This window comes from Guillardia theta (genome assembly GCF_000315625.1).
Source record: "Guillardia theta CCMP2712 unplaced genomic scaffold GUITHscaffold_21, whole genome shotgun sequence".
Taxonomy (NCBI): Eukaryota; class Cryptophyceae; order Pyrenomonadales; family Geminigeraceae; genus Guillardia; species Guillardia theta.
In genome coordinates this window covers 134,923-151,430 of record NW_005434653.1, presented here as the reverse complement: position 1 = coordinate 151,430, position 16,508 = coordinate 134,923, and the positions used below count along the sequence as shown (strand labels likewise).

Here is a 16,508-nt window from a genome sequence, read left to right as displayed (position 1 = left end):
CAAAGTCACGCAGATATCACATCGACCTTAGTTGTGATTGAACAAGACAGTTTTTGCTCAAGACCGAGTTTAATGCACACAAACTTGAACAGAATTGAGGAGCACAGGACTCGGAGATAGACTGTATGCTAGGATCATTGTGAAACCCAAGCATCCAGACATGAGAGGACCTTAGCAAGACGGCTAGGAAAGTCCCCTCTTCGTCCCACACGCTACAGTACATCGGCCGCCTTGCCACGTAAATCGTCTTGGTTTACAGGAGAGTTTTTCAATGTTAAGGCTCGGCGCTATCTGACTGGCACGCCGCTGACAGTACGCTCCATCAGTCAGGGCCAGGGCCGGATCGGCCCCCGGGCCGGCCCGCCGTGACAGAAAGTTTCAAACTTCTGTTCAAACTTCGGAAGTTCCCGGGCCGGCGACTAGTAAGTCACTCCGCCGATCATCACACGGAGGCAGGCTCGGTTCGACTCACCGTCAGGCTGGACAGACTGCGCCGGCTCCCGGGCCGGGACGGCGCGGCCGCGGGTGACGGTGCACGGTGACTGAGTTGCCGCGGGATGATGGCGACCGTGCCTCGAATCGCCGGGGCCGACTATCGGGGGGGGGGGGGGGGGGGGGGTTACAACGGCCCACCGTTGTGCCCACCGTGCCACGGTACCGTTGGCCGCAGTATGGCCCGGACTCGGACCTCAGGCTGGTCGGACTCAGTCAGTCGGATGCCGGGCCGCCGTGCCGCCACCGCCCCGCGGCCGGTGGCCGCCACACGGTACGGTCACCGGGGCCACCAGGGCCGGGCCGTGGCACCGTCGCGGCGGCCGGGCCGAGTCAGTCACGAGTCAACTCAGTGTGAGGCCCCGATCAGCCGGGCCCGCCCCCAGCCCGGACCGTACACTGAGCGGCAAGAAGGTCCGATGCCACACATCGAGGCGATGGTGAAAAAATGTTGAGAACGAGGGAGGGGGAAGGCCATGCAGAGGAGGAGGAGGAGGAGGAGGAAACGATATACTTCGTTCCTGCACAAGTAACCTTCAGAGACACAAGCTCCACAAGGGAACGCTGCTTGACTCGCAAGCTGCTGCTTCGTGTTAGTGACGATGCCAGACCGGAGGCCCGACGTGTTCGTGTGCTCGGGCCGCTTGTCCACCCGCAGGTATTCCAGCTGCAGGGGATTGACCAAGGCTGCATTACCGTCGAAGCTGGGACGACTATCGCCTTGACCGTCGTCCTGACACCTCCTGAGTCTTGTGAGCCAGTCAACTTTCAAGATTGGATCCATGCTTTGGATGAGTTGTCGCGGAGAGTGTACAGCGTGGCATTAAGATCCATCCACGTTGGCGATGACTGCAGTCCTCATGAATTCTCTCCTCCTCGCCCTCCGCCTCTCATCTTGGATGACTTCTTTCCTCGGAATGAGAGTGCTTCGTGCAGCCAAGGACCTCAAGACCCACCTTCAGCCATGGATAGCGAACTTGACCCCGAAGAGATCCTCAATGCAGCTGATGCTCTCCTGCAAGAATGTGGCATTCCCGCCCAATCAGTTTACCAAGATATGGAGCAAGACGACATGCTGCAGAAGGCCATGCCGCATGCATCGCAACAGTGGAGCGACTCGGAACTGGCTTTTTACCAGTAAAGCTGCCGTGTTTGAAATCTTGATAATGGATGAACTGACGAATTTCTTGATTAGATCAATTGTGGTTGATAAACGTGATGCGGTGAAGCACGATGAAGGTTCGGCATTGTGAATCGATGCAGTCTCGTCAGATCGTTTCCTCAGGTCTGAAGGAGCATTTTGAAGAGCTCAACTTCTACCGGGTAACAGGATCAATTCAATTGTGATCTTTCCTTGTAACGAGTGATTTAGAGCATCATCGCAAAAGAAGAAGAATTGAAACAGCAAGAGGGCCAACTGACTGAGGAATCAGGACCAAGTCCAATCAAGAAGAAACCGGTGAACAACAACTCGTGTTGTATTCGTGTTGAGCTTGTACTCAGGATGGATTCTTTATTGAGCAAGAAATTGACAGGTAGATCCTTTTGTCCTTGGATTGTGTATTGTGAAGATTACAAGAGGAATTTTTGACTTGTTTGTGCAGCAAGGGAAGAATACGAGTGAAGCAAGATTCGGTGTTGATGCCGAGCATCGACTCGCAGGTGAGCAGATGCAAGGGCTCGAGTACAATATGACCTCTGTTCGAATCTTTGTTTGCAGCATGACTTATTCATGGTCGATGGAGTGCTTGTGAATGCCTTGGGTGAGGAAGTGCAGCCGGTGAAGGGCTCGCAAGATCACTCGCAGGTTGTTGCTCCTCAGACAATGTCTGCGACAAGGATCTCAAGGGAAGAGGTGACCTCTGCTCTCGATAAGTTTTGATAGTCATCCTGTTTCACAACAGGATGGGTCCAATTCTGATGATGATCTCTCGCTTCCATGGCAAGTCCCAGCAGAGGTGGCAGAGAAGGTACAGCGCGGCACTTGACCCAGACTGCTGATGTCGTACCTCTCAGATCTTGAGAAAGGAGAAACTAAGCTCAACGTCTAGCAATTTACAATCGAAATCTCGAAGCGGGGCTCGGAGATCGCAGGCAAGTCTTCACGTGAAGACCTTGCTTCGTTAACTAGTCCTGACAGGTCAAGGATAAAAGCAGGACAGACGTGATGGAAGAGTACAACAAGCGGCTGCAGATGCAAGCGACACAGAAGGTGCAAAAAGTTCTCTTGCTCTCAATCCTTGGGCTAAGGCGATTTCCGCAAGGTTGCTGGAGAGCGCAAGGATGAGTCAAGGCTCTCAAAGCAGGGATCTTCGCTGGTGCGGCAGAGACTGGCTGGCATGGAACATGGCTCCAAACCATCACCGACTTCAGTTGAACGGAGAAGGGAGATACAGTCAACAAGCCCCCCTCATCCTGCATCCTTCACAGATGATCGAAGATTCAAGGACAATTGGGATGCTCTGGGGTAGGGGCTTCTGATCAGCTCCTTGTATCATAGACACGCCTTGACAAACAAGATTCATTTTTTTCGAATATGATATTTTCGCTGCATTCAAACAGAATAGAGAGACTTATCGCACTAAGAATGAGCTGTGCCGACTTGAACGGCTTTGCACCCCATCAATGTGTGCAGCTCAAAAGGAAGAGGAAAAGAACCTGAGAACACAGGTCCATCGTTGCGCCAGTCGAGGGGGAAGTTACATAGGAACACCACAACTCTAAGGCATCTGAGATGCTCTCACCATGGCCTCGGTAACTTCTGCTATCACATCGCCTTTCCAGATCTCACAGGGATCTAACAGGGGGGATTCTGCAGGACTACTAGCACACCAGACATAGGCAACACTAGCTCTAAACCAGTATGCCCTCCAACCCTGCGCAGAGGCAAGCCTCTCGCCGCTCGGGCGGCCCATGGAGCTTAGACCGCTCAACATGGCCCGTGCGCTGCATGTCCCGACCACTGGCCGCGGAACGACAACGGAATCTCTGCCGCCACTCACTTTTTATACTCTTACTTGTACCCCCACCCTGATCATACCCCCTTGATGGATCCTACCCCCCTTGAGAGACAAATTCCTTGCTTCGTAGTGATGTACCCGTAGTTTTGACATACATTTACCACCTTTTTGAGTGCACCGGTACAGAGGAGATGTTGGCAACCCAGATGTTCCGAACCCCCCATGTGCGGCCACCCCTGCAAATGACACTTGGACTGCAGCGACATTCGAATTCTTTTTTTCCCTTTATTTATTGGTACAAATTAACAACAAACCAAATCAAGCAACTTATTTCAGAAACACTGATAAAATTTGATTTTTACATAGTTATTGGGTTTAAATTTAGATCGATTCGATAAATTTCTTTTCACGTTTCTCAAAGGGAGTGTTTTATACAATTATAAACCCTAGAATCAGTACCAATTTTGAAGCTCATGATACTAGTTTTGGCACGAACTGGTACAAACCCGATTCAAACAAAAAGTGTCTTGGAGTTCCGTGACCGCCTCAGGATATTTCAGAAATTCTTTTATGATCCTTTCAAGTTTGAGGCAAGACAACGAAATGATAACAAAGCCGCTTCCTTCCAAACATCGACGTAATGACCCCCTACCCCCTATGGACAGATAAAATTGTACCCAAATGGCTACAAACAAGGGGTGTTCCAGAAAAGTGGTAAGGGGTGTAGGATGGTGGGGTATATTTAGGTCAATCGACGGGGTTACCAGTGCTTGGGGAGAAGTCACGAAGAATGCTCGGTATCGAGACGCTGTTCGCGGTGATAAGCATGAGCTTGGTAGGAGGAGGTTGGACAGGACTGCTGGGGAGAAGCAAGAGGAACAACAACAAGAAGGAGATAGCGCACGGAAGCTTTGACAAAGTTCTTGCTGTATCAACGTGCTACACTGATGTAGTGGATGGCCCGAGTAGAGGATCATTCAGCGAAACGATGACTGTCGAACACGATGATGATGGAGAAATATTTACTCGAAGCGCCTCATATGGAAGAAATGACAGCTTCTTGGTCTCTAAATTCAGAAAGAATCCTGTATGGACAGTTACTGCCAATGATCTTCGGCCTTATGACTTCAAAGAATGCCGTAAGGTTTGCAAGATTCCAGGGAAAAGGCGATGAAGTTGAATGCCTGCATATGACAACTCAATGTTATATGACAACTCAATGTTTGTTACATATATTTGTAATTTGGTTTGTAAATGAAGAGAGTACAACGTGGATGCAACACAGAGCGAATATTCGAACCTGGTAATGGTTGTAATCTTGTGTTGGGATAACAATTTGAAAGTTTCACGTGATGTCTCGCTTATCTTGATTTCCTCACGAAAGACTGTGTTGGAATTAACTGACTTATTTTCACATTGCAATATTCGAGGAAAAACGAAAAGACAGCAACACACGTGAAAATTCAAAAGGGCATAACAGGTCAAGTTGTAAACAACTTGCAATGAGTTCATAGTCGGGCACAATATGCTGCATCTTTCAATTCGCTGCCTCACAATAAGGTTTGGAGCGTTTCGGATTGAAATTCAACAGGTTTCGCCATCCTAATCAACCATATTCCTTTTGCCAGCGGCCCGGGCAGACAAGTCACTAGTAACTCAGTTGCCAAAAGGCCTACGCCGGGAACCGTGCCACCGGCCGCCGGGCAGTGGGATCCGATCAGCCAGTGCCACTGGCGCCGCGGTCAGACTCTCGGAGTCACTAAGTCGAAAACTGACTCGGGTCAGCTTTCGCAATGTCGCCGGAGGTGCGCCGGGGGGCACTTCACAGTCACTTCAAGGCTTGACTGAGGGCCTGGCACCGTGTGCCCGGGGCGGTTGAGCGGCACTGGACTCACTGGCCCCCGGCCCGGCCGACCGTCTCACAGAGTCACACGGTGGCTTCCAAGTTCGGCCCTCGGCGGCGCGGCCCGACTCAGCCGCCTCGGACGGTCCGATCGGCCGGGAGTCAGAACTTGAACCGTGCAGTGCCCGCCGGGCCGCCTGGCCGCCGGACTCCCGGAACTTCCCGGCGCCGGGACCGTACCCGTAGGCTGTAGCCGCTAGCTTTGTACGGTAGGCTCGGAACGTGACACGGTGTGATAGACTCAGCCTGGCCGAGTCCGGTTGACCGAGTCTCGGGCCGCCCGGCCAGTCCGATCGGATTGTCCTCAGGGCCTCGTACAGTACTGATCTTTCAGTAAAAACCGTGGCCCTTAACTTCAAGTTTGAGTAAAGTCTCCTCTTCAGTTCTCAGCCGACCGTGTTCAACCGGGCCTCGGACTCCGCCGGGGCCCGGTTCGGCGGCCAGGCAGTGAGCCTGGCCCCCGGTAGTAGGTGAGTCTTTTCGTGACTCAAAGTTAAGTGAAAGATCAGAGTCTCATCAGAACCTCCTTGCCCGGCGCGCCGCCCGGCCGCCTGCCCAGGGTGACCCGGAACAAGAGTGTCGGGCGTGACATTAGATGAGTCTTACTTACACGAAAAGAGTTGGTTTCATTTTACAATTTACAGGTCAGAGTTTAACTCCCGCAAGATTTTGATCCTTGAATTTGAAATTGATAGAAAATAAATTTCAAAGGATCCACAGAAATGTAAAATTGGACCTTGGGGGATCACAAGTCGTAGGGTACAGTGTGGGGATGAAATGACAGGGGTACAGGAGCGAATCGCAGTACTTTTCATTAAAACTACGGGTTTCAATGTAGTCGAAAGTACCGGTGTATACCAAAATTTTGCTTTTACGGGTTTTCGGTACGTAGTAGGTTACAATTAGGAGACTCTGGGGGTGGTAGGGTGGTCTGTTGGGGAGATACAAAATTGCTCCACCACTGCCCGACTTGGGGTGGATGAGATTTTAAGGTGGTGGGGGTACTCAAGGATGGCCAAGAAGAGATAAGATGTAGGGTAGGGTACTTTCACGCCATGAATACCATTCATTTTCAGCATAGAAGTACCCCTTCGCAAGATTGCTATTTCACATGAAGGGGGTAGGGTAATTTTTTGTTTTTGGCATAGGTATGTGTAGGGTGGGTACTGCAGGTTTTTCAGGGTCCCTTAGGTGGGTGGAACGGGATCGAGGGGAAAGCGAGGAAGAGAAAGGAGGACACAAGCAGGGGAAGAGAATGACAGATGCAGGGCAGAGCAGGGGAGCAAAGGACGAGGATTTTTGTATTCAATGAGAAGAGAATCCAGGAGGAACGAAGAGATCCGTAGACCAACCATGGAGGTCAAATAACTTGACGATAGCATCGATGTGTAATCGAGAAGGGATTGCGAGATCTAGCTAGGAGATGGGGTGCTTTCGACGTAGATGTTGTTCCTTGGACAATATTTGTGAGGATCTCACAACAAACCAGGGGATAGTGAATTAGACAGCTCTCCCCTCTTTCGATGCTCAGAACGAAGATCACTTCATTAATCCATTTCCTACGTACTTCATTGACGCTTTCCCTTCCTGCAGGATGCCACGACCTCAAATCTGCATGATCACAAGGGCTGCAGCTGCACGCGCGAACTTGTTAAAGAACAAGGTCGTTCAGAGCATGACAGCTGAGAAAAAGGCTGGTTACATTCTGTCGGAGAAATCAGTAGGAAAAGCTGCAGGAAAGACTGCAATGGAAATGGAGGAACTGAGGTCTTCCTGGTTGGTGTACCCCCGACAAGACAAAGCCTGATTCAGCAGGCTTGAAACTATGATTCGGGACGAAAAGAAAGTCAACTGCCTGTTCGCGTTCTCCTGCAGAGACTCATCCTGACAAGATATCTGTTCTTCGTAGCATTGTGTGTATGTATTATAGTGTTGGACCTTTATCTTTTCCGATGTAAATTAAATAACCTCATAAGCAGCGACAATCTCACTCCTCGTCAAACTTCAACCCACAAAATTTCAAACAAGTCTTGGTATACTCCTGAGGGTCGTTCCTTAAAAGCTGTACATGCCCTGCTCCATGAAATAATCGCTCCTGCACTGAGACCCCGTTCTCTCTACGGCTCTCAATCAGCTTCCCATAAAAGTCAGGAGAACCTTCAGCAAAGGCGAGGATAAGAGCATACCAGCTGAAGTTGATCTCTGTCCAGTAGCGAGTCGGCATCAGAGTAAAGGAAGAGCTGCTTGCAACGGATGGGATTCTGTATGAGGGAATCCCACCAAGCCTCCGGGATGTGCTTCTGAAAAGTGAGGATGATATAGAGAGATTCGACAAGAACATGAAGCAAGAAGAAAAGCTGAACGAGGAGGCGGGGGATGAATCCCTGTACAGTCAGTCGGATCGCACGCAACCCAATGGTTGTGCTGATGTAGCAGGGAGCCGAGTCAAAAATCTGAAATGGCCGAGCAGTCAGATCAATACAAGGAATGTTGCGGCTGCATGCTGACCTCCCCTGCGAGCCGGGAGTGAATGAGCCTCAAAACAGCAGCATCTGGATCTGCGCTGTGCTCTTGGTTTTGCAAGCTTTTGATCATCTTGTCTTTCACTGCATCCCAGAGAAAGGTCCCACCATTGGATATGCAGTGAACGTAGACCCTGGCCTCCTCTCCCAACGATTCTATCCCAGCAGCTGCCCGACGAATCGCCTCCATCCCGTGCCGAGCCAAGTTTTCTTTCTTTCGCAGCATGATATCTGAGGACGAAGCCGTTGTTCTAATAATCACACCACAGGTTTTATGCTGATACATCTCGGCGTACTTGAGGAGGTGCTTCTGAGGCGCTCCGAACCATCCAAACAGCACGATCACGGCCGGGGGCGACCATTTGCCTCCTTTCCCTTCCAAAATGTACAACCCCGTCGGCATTTGAATCACAAGAAAAATCAAGGATTTCGAGATTCAGCTTTCAGTACGGATATGAGGTAAAGATACGGGTATCCCAACTAGCGTCGAGAGGGTGTTATCAATTCCAAGTGTTATCAATTCCAACCACAAGTCGGGATACTATTTCTCCTCAAAAGACATTCATTCACAGATAGCTTATGCGTGCGTTGTCCTGACTACACCCAGAGCAAGCATGACAGTAGCATACATCAGCATCCATACCTGCCTCATGTGCTCACTGTTCGACGATATTCTGGTCCTCTTTCTCCCTCCTCTCCCTCCTCTTTCTCCTCTCCCTCTTCCTCCTCTCCCACTTCCTCTCCCTCCAACTTTGCCCTGCTGCCCAATTTTGTTCTACAGACTTAATTTACTTACATTATTGAGTAATTTACCCAGATATTTCGGTCCGGCGAAAAATGTTCGCAACGATCAGAAGCTTTGCCGACCTCCAGGGTAAGATGGAGCAAGAGAGAAGAGGGCAGGGGTGTCAGAGAGCGAGAATGATCATAGAAATGCATGCGAGATTGCCTTGGTTCATTGCACACTCTGCCGGAAATGATGTCAGCGGGAAGGTTTCGCAGGACTTTGAAACATCCATACATAGATGTCCATTATGCTGAGAATGTGGGTAGGAGGGCCGTGGTTTATTATGTACTCACCCACTTTTTGATCTTGGCATGACAAAAGAATGTTTTCTAATTGCGTCAAAGTGTTGAGAATGGACTTGGAGCTGATTTGAGTATGAAGCAGATCAACAAACATCTCACGCAACAATGACCACCTCCCTTGAGGTAAGCGTCAAGATGCTGGAATCTATCTCTTTGTTCTCTTGATCTCCCAGCTTCCCTTTTCTTCTCTCATATTTAAATGCTATCTCTGCATTCTGAGACGCACAAAAGATGATTCAAGACGATTGGGCGAAGGGAGCCATGGGTATCACTGACTATCACAAGAACATGACGGCATGGGTGAGCCAGCTAGTGTTGGCTTATTCGCGATCATCATGGTGACGATTGACAGGCCTCCGAGTACTTCGGCGATGCAGCCAACAGCTCCCCTCCTCGCCTCACTTTCGCCTGCTCTGTGAGCGACAAGGGGCAAGTGAGCTGCCCTAATTGAGGTGAGGAGAAGCCTGCCGTGTGATGGCGCTGCTGCATGTTGAGGCGCATCCTGTCTCATGGCTTGAGCGTGAGGAGAGTCGAGAGGAGGTTGAGTCCTGAGTTCATATGTGACGGCGCCTTGTAGTTGCCAGTGTCAAATGAGTCAGTTGTGGTTCGGGAAGTTCTGCTGACTCAGTTGACATCAGTACAGGAGGCTCAAGCTTAAGAGAAGTCCGCTTCTGTGCTGTGGAAACGCTAACCTGAACCGCTGTACTCGCCTGATTGACTGGCTCATTGGCCCACCCACTGGAGATGCGGGGCAGGGAATTTTTCAAAGTAGCACTGTGCGGCACTGTTTCGTGATAAGTCGTCACGAGTCACTGAGTCAGTTTGTGAAAGTTTCGGAAGTTCAAATTTTGCCATCATGAACTGATACCCGGTACCAACTAGGCCGCTTGAGTCAGCAGTCAGTGCCTGAAATCCGAATGGCAGCCTGATTTCGCGATCTCAGTGATATAGTCCCCTTAGCACACGGCTGAGGCCCAGTGCGGCCCAGTGACGGCCGCCCCGGCAGCCCGCCGGGCCGGGCGGCCGGCCCGGCCCCGGGAATGGCCGGGCGCCCGGGCCATCATCGGCGCCGAGCCATGGGCGGCCGCCGTGGCACTGCGGCAGTGAGTGCCGCGCCGGCCGTACCGCGGGGCCCGTAGTACCGGGTCACCGCCGCGCCGGGGCCCGGCCGCGGCGGCAGGCCGAGGACTCGTGACTCTCACTCGGTCGAGGAAGGGCCTCCGTCACGAACTCAGTCCGTCACTGGCCCTGGCCCGGGCGGCGGCGACGGGTCCGATCACCGTGAGTGACCGCGCGGCCCCGGCGGGCGGCCCGGCCTGCTGCGGCGCCCGGCCGAAGCCTGAAGGGCCGAGTCCCGGAGTCCGACAGGCAGGACAGTGAGTACGGTCAACTTGACTCTGTCATACTATGAAGATAGCCTGTTACTTAGACCCACCCAGACATGGGTATGGAAAAGAAGGGTGGTAGTAGGTGGGGTAGTGTTCTAAGGCGGCCATGGCAAGTGGTGCGGCAAGTTATCTCCTCTTGCTCTGCGCGACGACAGTAGAGGCTCTCGTGCTCTCTCCCTCCCCCTCCCTCTCCCTCCGCTCCATCACAGTCTCTCCTGGCTCCCCCCCTTCCAGGAGGACAGGCCTGACTTCTTTGCGGGCACATGCTGACCTCCCCTCGCTCGCACAGGCAGTACAGGTGAGACAAGCTTGAGGCGCAGGAAGAAAAAGAGGATGTTGTGCCATGGCGTGTTCGAACCCTCCTGCTGTGATTGAATCGTTCTGTCTTTGCCCTCCTCCCTCAATCACGCTATCCAGCAAGTGTATTGCGCTCTGCTGCATTGCTCGCATGCAACAGCGGGGACTTATCGCTATTACAGAACCTTAATGTAGACTCCCTCCTCCTCCTCTCGGCAGATGCAGCAGGCAAGGCAAAGGAGTTCAAACCCGAGTATGCGCAAGAGTCCTACTACGCCACCCTGGGCCTCTACCTCATCTCCCTCCCAGGCGCCTGGTCTCTGATCAAGCGCTCAGTCGAGTACAAGCCCGTCAATAAGGTTTATGAGACCAAGGGCCCGTCAGCTGGGAAGGAGGTGAGAGCCAATATCAAACAAAAACATGTGTGTGCTGAAATCTCCTCCTCCTATTCCTCTCCTTTCCTCCGCCTTCTCCCCTCCTTCGCTTCGCCCTCTTATTGTGCAGGTTCGTCAAACAGCAGCGGAGATCACGGCCTACTTTCGCGCCATGAACTTCGCGCCAGAGCCGTCACAGGGCACCATCACCTTCCGCGGGACGATGGGGTGAGAGGACGATGAAGGGGCTAGGAGAGGTCTGACGAGCCAGTAGGAAGAGCAAGGGCCAGGCGTTCTTCCTCAGCTTCTGCACATTCCTCAGGTAACCATCAACATCCTCATCCGATGCCCCTTCTCCTCCATCCCTTGGAACCCCCTCATCGTTATATGTCTGTGCTTTCCTCCCGCTCATCGTTTCTCCAGTCTTGCGAGCTTGGCTCTTGTCTTGACCGTCCAGTTTCCTCTGGTTGAGGTGAGAGGGCTGAACCAGAGGAGGAAAAGGAAGAGGAGGGGAAGGAGAAGGAGAAAGAAAGATTTGGGTGATATGGAGGAGAGTCGAGAGGCTTCGAAGTAGAAGAACAAAGTGGAAGAAAGAAGGAGTAAAAGAGAAGAAGACTTGAGTTTGGATATTCCACGGGGTTGCAGTATGCAAGGGAAGTTTGAGCTGACGTTCCACTAGGTTTCGGAGTTTTCCCCCTACTGGTACATGACGCTCGCGTCTCCCTTGGCGGGCTTCTACTACTGGGCCAAGGCCTCCAAGGACGTCACTGTTGAAGTGAGGAGAGCTGATATAGGGGAGGTGTAGGGAAGAGGGAGGAAGAAGAGGTGGAAGGTGGTTAGTGCTGTGATGTCGATGGTTGGGAGGAGAGCGGGGGGGTGGTTGGGAGGAGAGCTGGGGGGTTGAGGGTACCAGGGGCTGATGACTTGTTGGCAGGTGAAGCTGGAGGAGTCGGAGGATGGAAGCAAGTGCGAGATCAGCACGCTGGGAAGCAAGGAGGAGCTCGAGAGGTTTTGTGAGGTAAGGAGAGTGCGATGAGCAGGGAGAAAGGAGGCGGGGGGGGGGGGAAAGGGAGGGAGAAAGAAGTAGAGGACGGAAAGGAAGAGGGAGGCGTGAGAAGTTAGAGGAGATGGGGAAGGGGGGGAAGTGGGGATGTGATGGGATATCACAGGCCCTCAACTTCAACGAGAAAGGAAAGATTCGCGTCCCAAGCCTGATGGAGAATCTTTCCAGCCTGAAGGAATAAAGTTCTTGTGCGTTTCTTCCGTTGTCCTCCCTCTCTTTACCACTTTTCTCTGCACTACTACATGGAAATGTCGATCAAGAAAGGAAGGGATACTTCACACAACGTCTGAGATCTACATGAGTATCATTCTTTTCCTCCACCTTTTCCTCCACTTTCCTTCTCGTTTTTCTTTGGGTTCCTCCTCTTTCCCTCCCTTTTTCCTCGCCTCCTAATGCTGCACTTCATTCTAATTCTTCACATTATGTACCAACTAAATGTTGGTATCTCAATTCTCCCTCCTCTTTTAATCCTCTGTGAAAACATTGTTAATAATCTCTTCCTCGCTCTCCTTGTCTTCTGCTCTTCAATCTCATCACTTGAATGAATGTGTTTTAACCAAGATCAAGCAAATACACAAGTTACAACAAGTTTCAACATCAGCATGCCTCAGGGGAAAAAGAGAGTACATAATAAGACAGGGTGAAACAAAAGCTGGGCAGTCGGCCGGAGCTCAGCAGGAGGAAAACAAAACGTGAGGGAAAAACTTTCAAGCGCATCTTCACTCCTCCTCAGCTCTCAAACGTCCCTTTGACGACAGCCTTCCCATCGACCACGTGCCAAACGCCCATGGCCATGACGTCCGAGACAGAAACTCCTTCTCCTGCCTCCTCCAGGACGACCAGATCAGCATCGCAGCCCTCAGCGATCCTTCCCTTCTTGTCATCGATCTTGAGCAGCGTCGCCCAGTTGCTGGTGAAGGGAGGGAGGACGACGTCCAGTGGTAAGCTGTCGCTTCCATCAGTAGGATGCAGAAGCTCGTTGATCGCCACGAGGAGGTTGGCGGAGGTCCCGTACCCGAGCCTCAACAAGTTTCCCTGCTCGTCGAATGTCGGGATGCTCCCTCCCGCGTCAGAGCTGCACGTGATCTTCTCTGGAGGAAGCATCCTGTCGTCCTTCAAGTACCTCCGGATGGCCTCCGCTGCTGTAGGCCCTCCACCTCCTCCCTTCTTCCCCGTCCCAGCCGTTACGTCGATGGTAGACCCGAGGAGCGCGAGCTCCATCGCCTCCTCCAGCAGCGGCAGGTTCCTGTTGCAGTGCGTCGGGTTGAAGATCCTGGAAGGAATCTCTGTCTCCTCCAGCGCTCTCTTCACCATCTCCATCCTCCTCTGCCCTGCCCCCATGTGCAGGTGAAGGGTTCCCGCCTTTCCGGTCATCAGGTTCGCAACGTGGCAGTCGCCAGCTATCCTCACGAGCTCGTCGAAGGTTGGCTGGCTGGACCTGGAAAGAAATGTCAGTCCTAATCAAGAATGAGGTGGTGGAGGTGTAGGAGAGTCGAAAGGAGGACTGAGAGGCTGATGCAGAAATGGGAGAGGAGAAAGTTGGAAGAAGCAAAGCAAGATAGGAGGTAGGAGTGAAGCAGGGACGGAAAGAAAGGGAGTAGAAAGGACACAGCTTGAGACATTGAAACGAAGGACAGGCCGGCGAGAGGGAAGCAGGAGCAGAACCTGTGATCACTGATAGCAAGCTCTCCGCATCCAATGCAGAGGTCGAGGTGGACGATGTCCTCCTTCACTGACCCAGTCAGGGTCGTCACGGGAACATGGTAGCCTCCTGTAAGGATGTAGCTTGAGAACCCTTCTTCCCTCAGGCCGCGGGCTCGAGCAAGTAGGCTGGCTGTTGAACGTACGCAGTCGTCCGTCCCCAGCACACCAACTGCCGTGGTCACCCCAGCAAGGGTAAAGTTGGAGAGAGGGATAGGAGGGACGCTGGTCCTGAAACCTGCCTCCCCTCCTCCTCCTGTCAAGTGTACGTGGCCGTCGATGAGCCCGGGAATCATTTTCTTGCCGTCGAGGTCCTTGGTGGAGATGTTCAGATCCAAGAACGTCTGCTCGTGCAGCGAAGCGTTTCCAGGGAAGATCTTCATGATCTTTCCGCATCCCACGAGCACGTGACAGAGTCCAAGATGCGCAGGAGCATAGACATCCGCGTTCTTGATCAGCTGCATCATGGTTGTGGTTGCAAGGGTGGGCCGAACGGTTCGATGAGAGGAGGAAGATTGCAACACAAGTAAGAAGAAGAGGCCTGAGCTGAGTCTCATCAAAACTGTTGCATCCCGAGGGCCTGCACAATAAACTTCAATTTCCAACAAGACATGTTTGTCAAAGTTGGCACTCAGCTTTCATGCAATCCCATGCGTGTAGATAAAATACTACTGTTTTCCTGTATATGGCTACTCGATCCTGGTCCCATCCCTCCTCCCTCAATCCCCTCTCCTCCCTCTCCACCCTCAATTGCGTCCCTTTCTCCACCCTTTCTCCACCCTCTCTTCTCCCTCTGTTCTCTCTTCTCTCTCTTCTTTCTCTTCTCTCTCTTCTCTCTCTTCTCTCTCTCTCTCTTTCTTCTCTCTTCTCTCTCTTCTCTCTCTTCTCTCTCTTCTCTTTCTTCTCTCTTCTCTCTTCTCCCTCTGCTGGTACGCCTCCAGCCATAATCATGAGGCTCTTCCTACACCCCTCCAGATCTGCTACCCTACTGAGGGGTACCCCTACCCCCGATTCCCCTCGCCCCTTCACTACATTGGGTACCACCCACAAAATCCTAGTAGGGCAACTTATGGTAAAGGGCTCACATTTATCAAGTTTTCGCAGCAAGTATGCAATGATGAATATCTATTTTGAAAACGGTTTACTTTTTGATACATTAATTTATTAGGGTATATTTATTATTTAATTGAGTGAATCTTGTCTTGCCACGAGGGCAAGACAAGTCTATCCATGCCAGAGTATAAAGCACTCCTCAACATCTTGAAGGAGATGAGACCTGTCAGAGGAAGTTGAGAGTCCGGCAGGTCATGGATATTGTCTTTGGCATGCTGTTCTGTGATATGGAACCAGGTATGCAGAAGTGAGAGTCTAGCCTCGGACATTTTACATCTTGAGCACTTTGACTAGGAAAAAGATTGCATGAAAGCAGCGCACTGACATGCAGAGCACACGGAAAAAATATGTGTTTGCATCGCCCTACACTCTTGAAATGTGTCCTATTCTCATTCTTGGGTTGTATATACTTGCCACGCGACATGGGCAAGTCTCCTTGTCTAGACCGAAGCTCCAGAGACTATGTAGATGATGGAGGTAACGATGAAGGATATGTTGATGTAGATGAACGAGATCATGGAAGGGTTGATGATGGCGTAGGAGATGATGATGATGATGATGAAGATGATGATGATGATGAGATAATGGTGATGGAGGTAATGAAGGAGAAGACAAGAAGAAGAGGATGATGACGATGACGATGATGATGATGATGATGATGGTGATGGAGGTAATGAAGGAGAAGACAAGAAGAAGAGGAGGATGACGATGATGATGGAGATGATGGCGATGCAAGTGATGATTGATGTATCTTGGTCGTGTTTTCGCGGCGGAGCGCCAAGCTTCGCTCTGCGTCGCTGTTCAATATGGATGGACGGTCTTGTGAGAGTGTGCATGTACTGGGCATGATCCATTCCCTTGGTCCGCGTTAGTCTCGAGGAGTTGTATCGAATGTGATCTAGATCATTGTGTTGTCCGTCGAACGATGCAATCTCTGTCCCAACACGAAGCTTCATACAGATACATATATTGGTTACCCAAGCTACAGTGCTCGTCACCGTGACTGCCGCCATGGATCTCACCCATGACCTCATGAGCTGTCAATCGTCTGTAGCCGCTAGAGCTACTACAAGCCTTCCACTCTTTCAGCCCACAGCAACGTCACGGATTCCAGTTCCTTATGGTGTCGCCTCATCGCCTCCCTCCAGTTGCTCTTCCCTCTCAGACCGTGCCTTGTCTACGAGCTGGATGCTGATCTCCGCTCCCTTTAGCCATGCCACGTCTTCCTTGGACAAGAAGATCGCGTGCTGAGTAACGTTTTCCATCTGCTGCTTCTCCATCTCACTTGCTGTCTTGTCGTGGGTGAGAACCTGAGCTCGTCTCCAACGTGCCTTCCCCTCAAGCTCTGAGGGTAGAACAAACACAAGGCACACCCTCCCAAACTTGTTCTTGGCTCGTAGAGCTGTCAACATCCTGCATAGGGGTCCAAGCTTGGTCGGGTGTTGTCCTGCCGATGCCATCTGAAACATGTAGAGGACCTCCTGATCTGACAATAAAAGCGCATCCACGCAAGGGAAGTCCGATGCCTTGGGCTTGCAATATGTGTTCTCCATGATCTTCCACTCGTTGAGTCCTGTTGTTGAGAACTCAAAGTATGCCTGCGACT

General features: G+C 51.6%; 6 protein-coding genes across 6 annotated transcripts; 3 read left to right on the top strand and 3 right to left on the bottom strand.

The window, feature by feature from the left end:
- Positions 1-1,337: 1,337 nt before the first annotated feature.
- GUITHDRAFT_136603 (hypothetical protein) lies at positions 1,338-2,869 on the top strand (the record flags this gene model as incomplete). Its single annotated transcript, XM_005835395.1, has 9 exons — positions 1,338-1,731; positions 1,778-1,815; positions 1,865-1,951; positions 1,996-2,027; positions 2,097-2,154; positions 2,213-2,347; positions 2,397-2,462; positions 2,633-2,704; positions 2,786-2,869. The coding sequence occupies 9 exons, from the start codon at positions 1,338-1,340 to the stop codon at positions 2,867-2,869; spliced, it is 966 nt and encodes a 321-aa protein (XP_005835452.1).
- A 4,473-nt stretch (positions 2,870-7,342) lies between these two features.
- GUITHDRAFT_162375 (hypothetical protein) lies at positions 7,343-8,519 on the bottom strand (the record flags this gene model as incomplete). The annotated part of the gene is made up of 3 exons (XM_005835394.1): positions 7,864-8,519; positions 7,542-7,808; positions 7,343-7,489 (listed from the first exon to the last, which is right to left on the bottom strand). Exons 1-3 carry the CDS (start codon positions 8,278-8,280, stop codon positions 7,343-7,345), a joined length of 831 nt encoding a protein of 276 aa, XP_005835451.1. The 5' UTR covers positions 8,281-8,519.
- A 189-nt stretch (positions 8,520-8,708) lies between these two features.
- On the top strand, positions 8,709-9,809 carry GUITHDRAFT_151757 (hypothetical protein; the record flags this gene model as incomplete). The annotated part of the gene is made up of 5 exons (XM_005835393.1): positions 8,709-8,751; positions 9,049-9,089; positions 9,198-9,266; positions 9,319-9,418; positions 9,610-9,809. Coding segments are annotated over exons 2-4 (182 nt in total), but the record flags the coding sequence as incomplete, so codon positions are not given.
- Positions 9,810-10,460: 651 nt separating this feature from the next.
- GUITHDRAFT_162374 (hypothetical protein) lies at positions 10,461-12,269 on the top strand (the record flags this gene model as incomplete). Its single annotated transcript, XM_005835392.1, has 8 exons — positions 10,461-10,652; positions 10,834-11,046; positions 11,156-11,253; positions 11,300-11,347; positions 11,449-11,497; positions 11,705-11,800; positions 11,960-12,043; positions 12,195-12,269. 8 exons carry the CDS (start codon positions 10,461-10,463, stop codon positions 12,267-12,269), a joined length of 855 nt encoding a protein of 284 aa, XP_005835449.1.
- A 548-nt stretch (positions 12,270-12,817) lies between these two features.
- On the bottom strand, positions 12,818-14,256 carry GUITHDRAFT_136600 (hypothetical protein; the record flags this gene model as incomplete). Its single annotated transcript, XM_005835391.1, has 2 exons — positions 12,818-13,526; positions 13,754-14,256. The coding sequence occupies 2 exons, from the start codon at positions 14,254-14,256 to the stop codon at positions 12,818-12,820; spliced, it is 1,212 nt and encodes a 403-aa protein (XP_005835448.1).
- A 1,599-nt stretch (positions 14,257-15,855) lies between these two features.
- On the bottom strand, positions 15,856-16,377 carry GUITHDRAFT_151756 (hypothetical protein). Its single transcript, XM_005835390.1, has one exon. It carries the CDS (start codon positions 16,369-16,371, stop codon positions 16,021-16,023), a length of 351 nt encoding a protein of 116 aa, XP_005835447.1. The 5' UTR covers positions 16,372-16,377; the 3' UTR covers positions 15,856-16,020.
- Between the last annotated feature and the right edge of the window lie 131 nt (positions 16,378-16,508).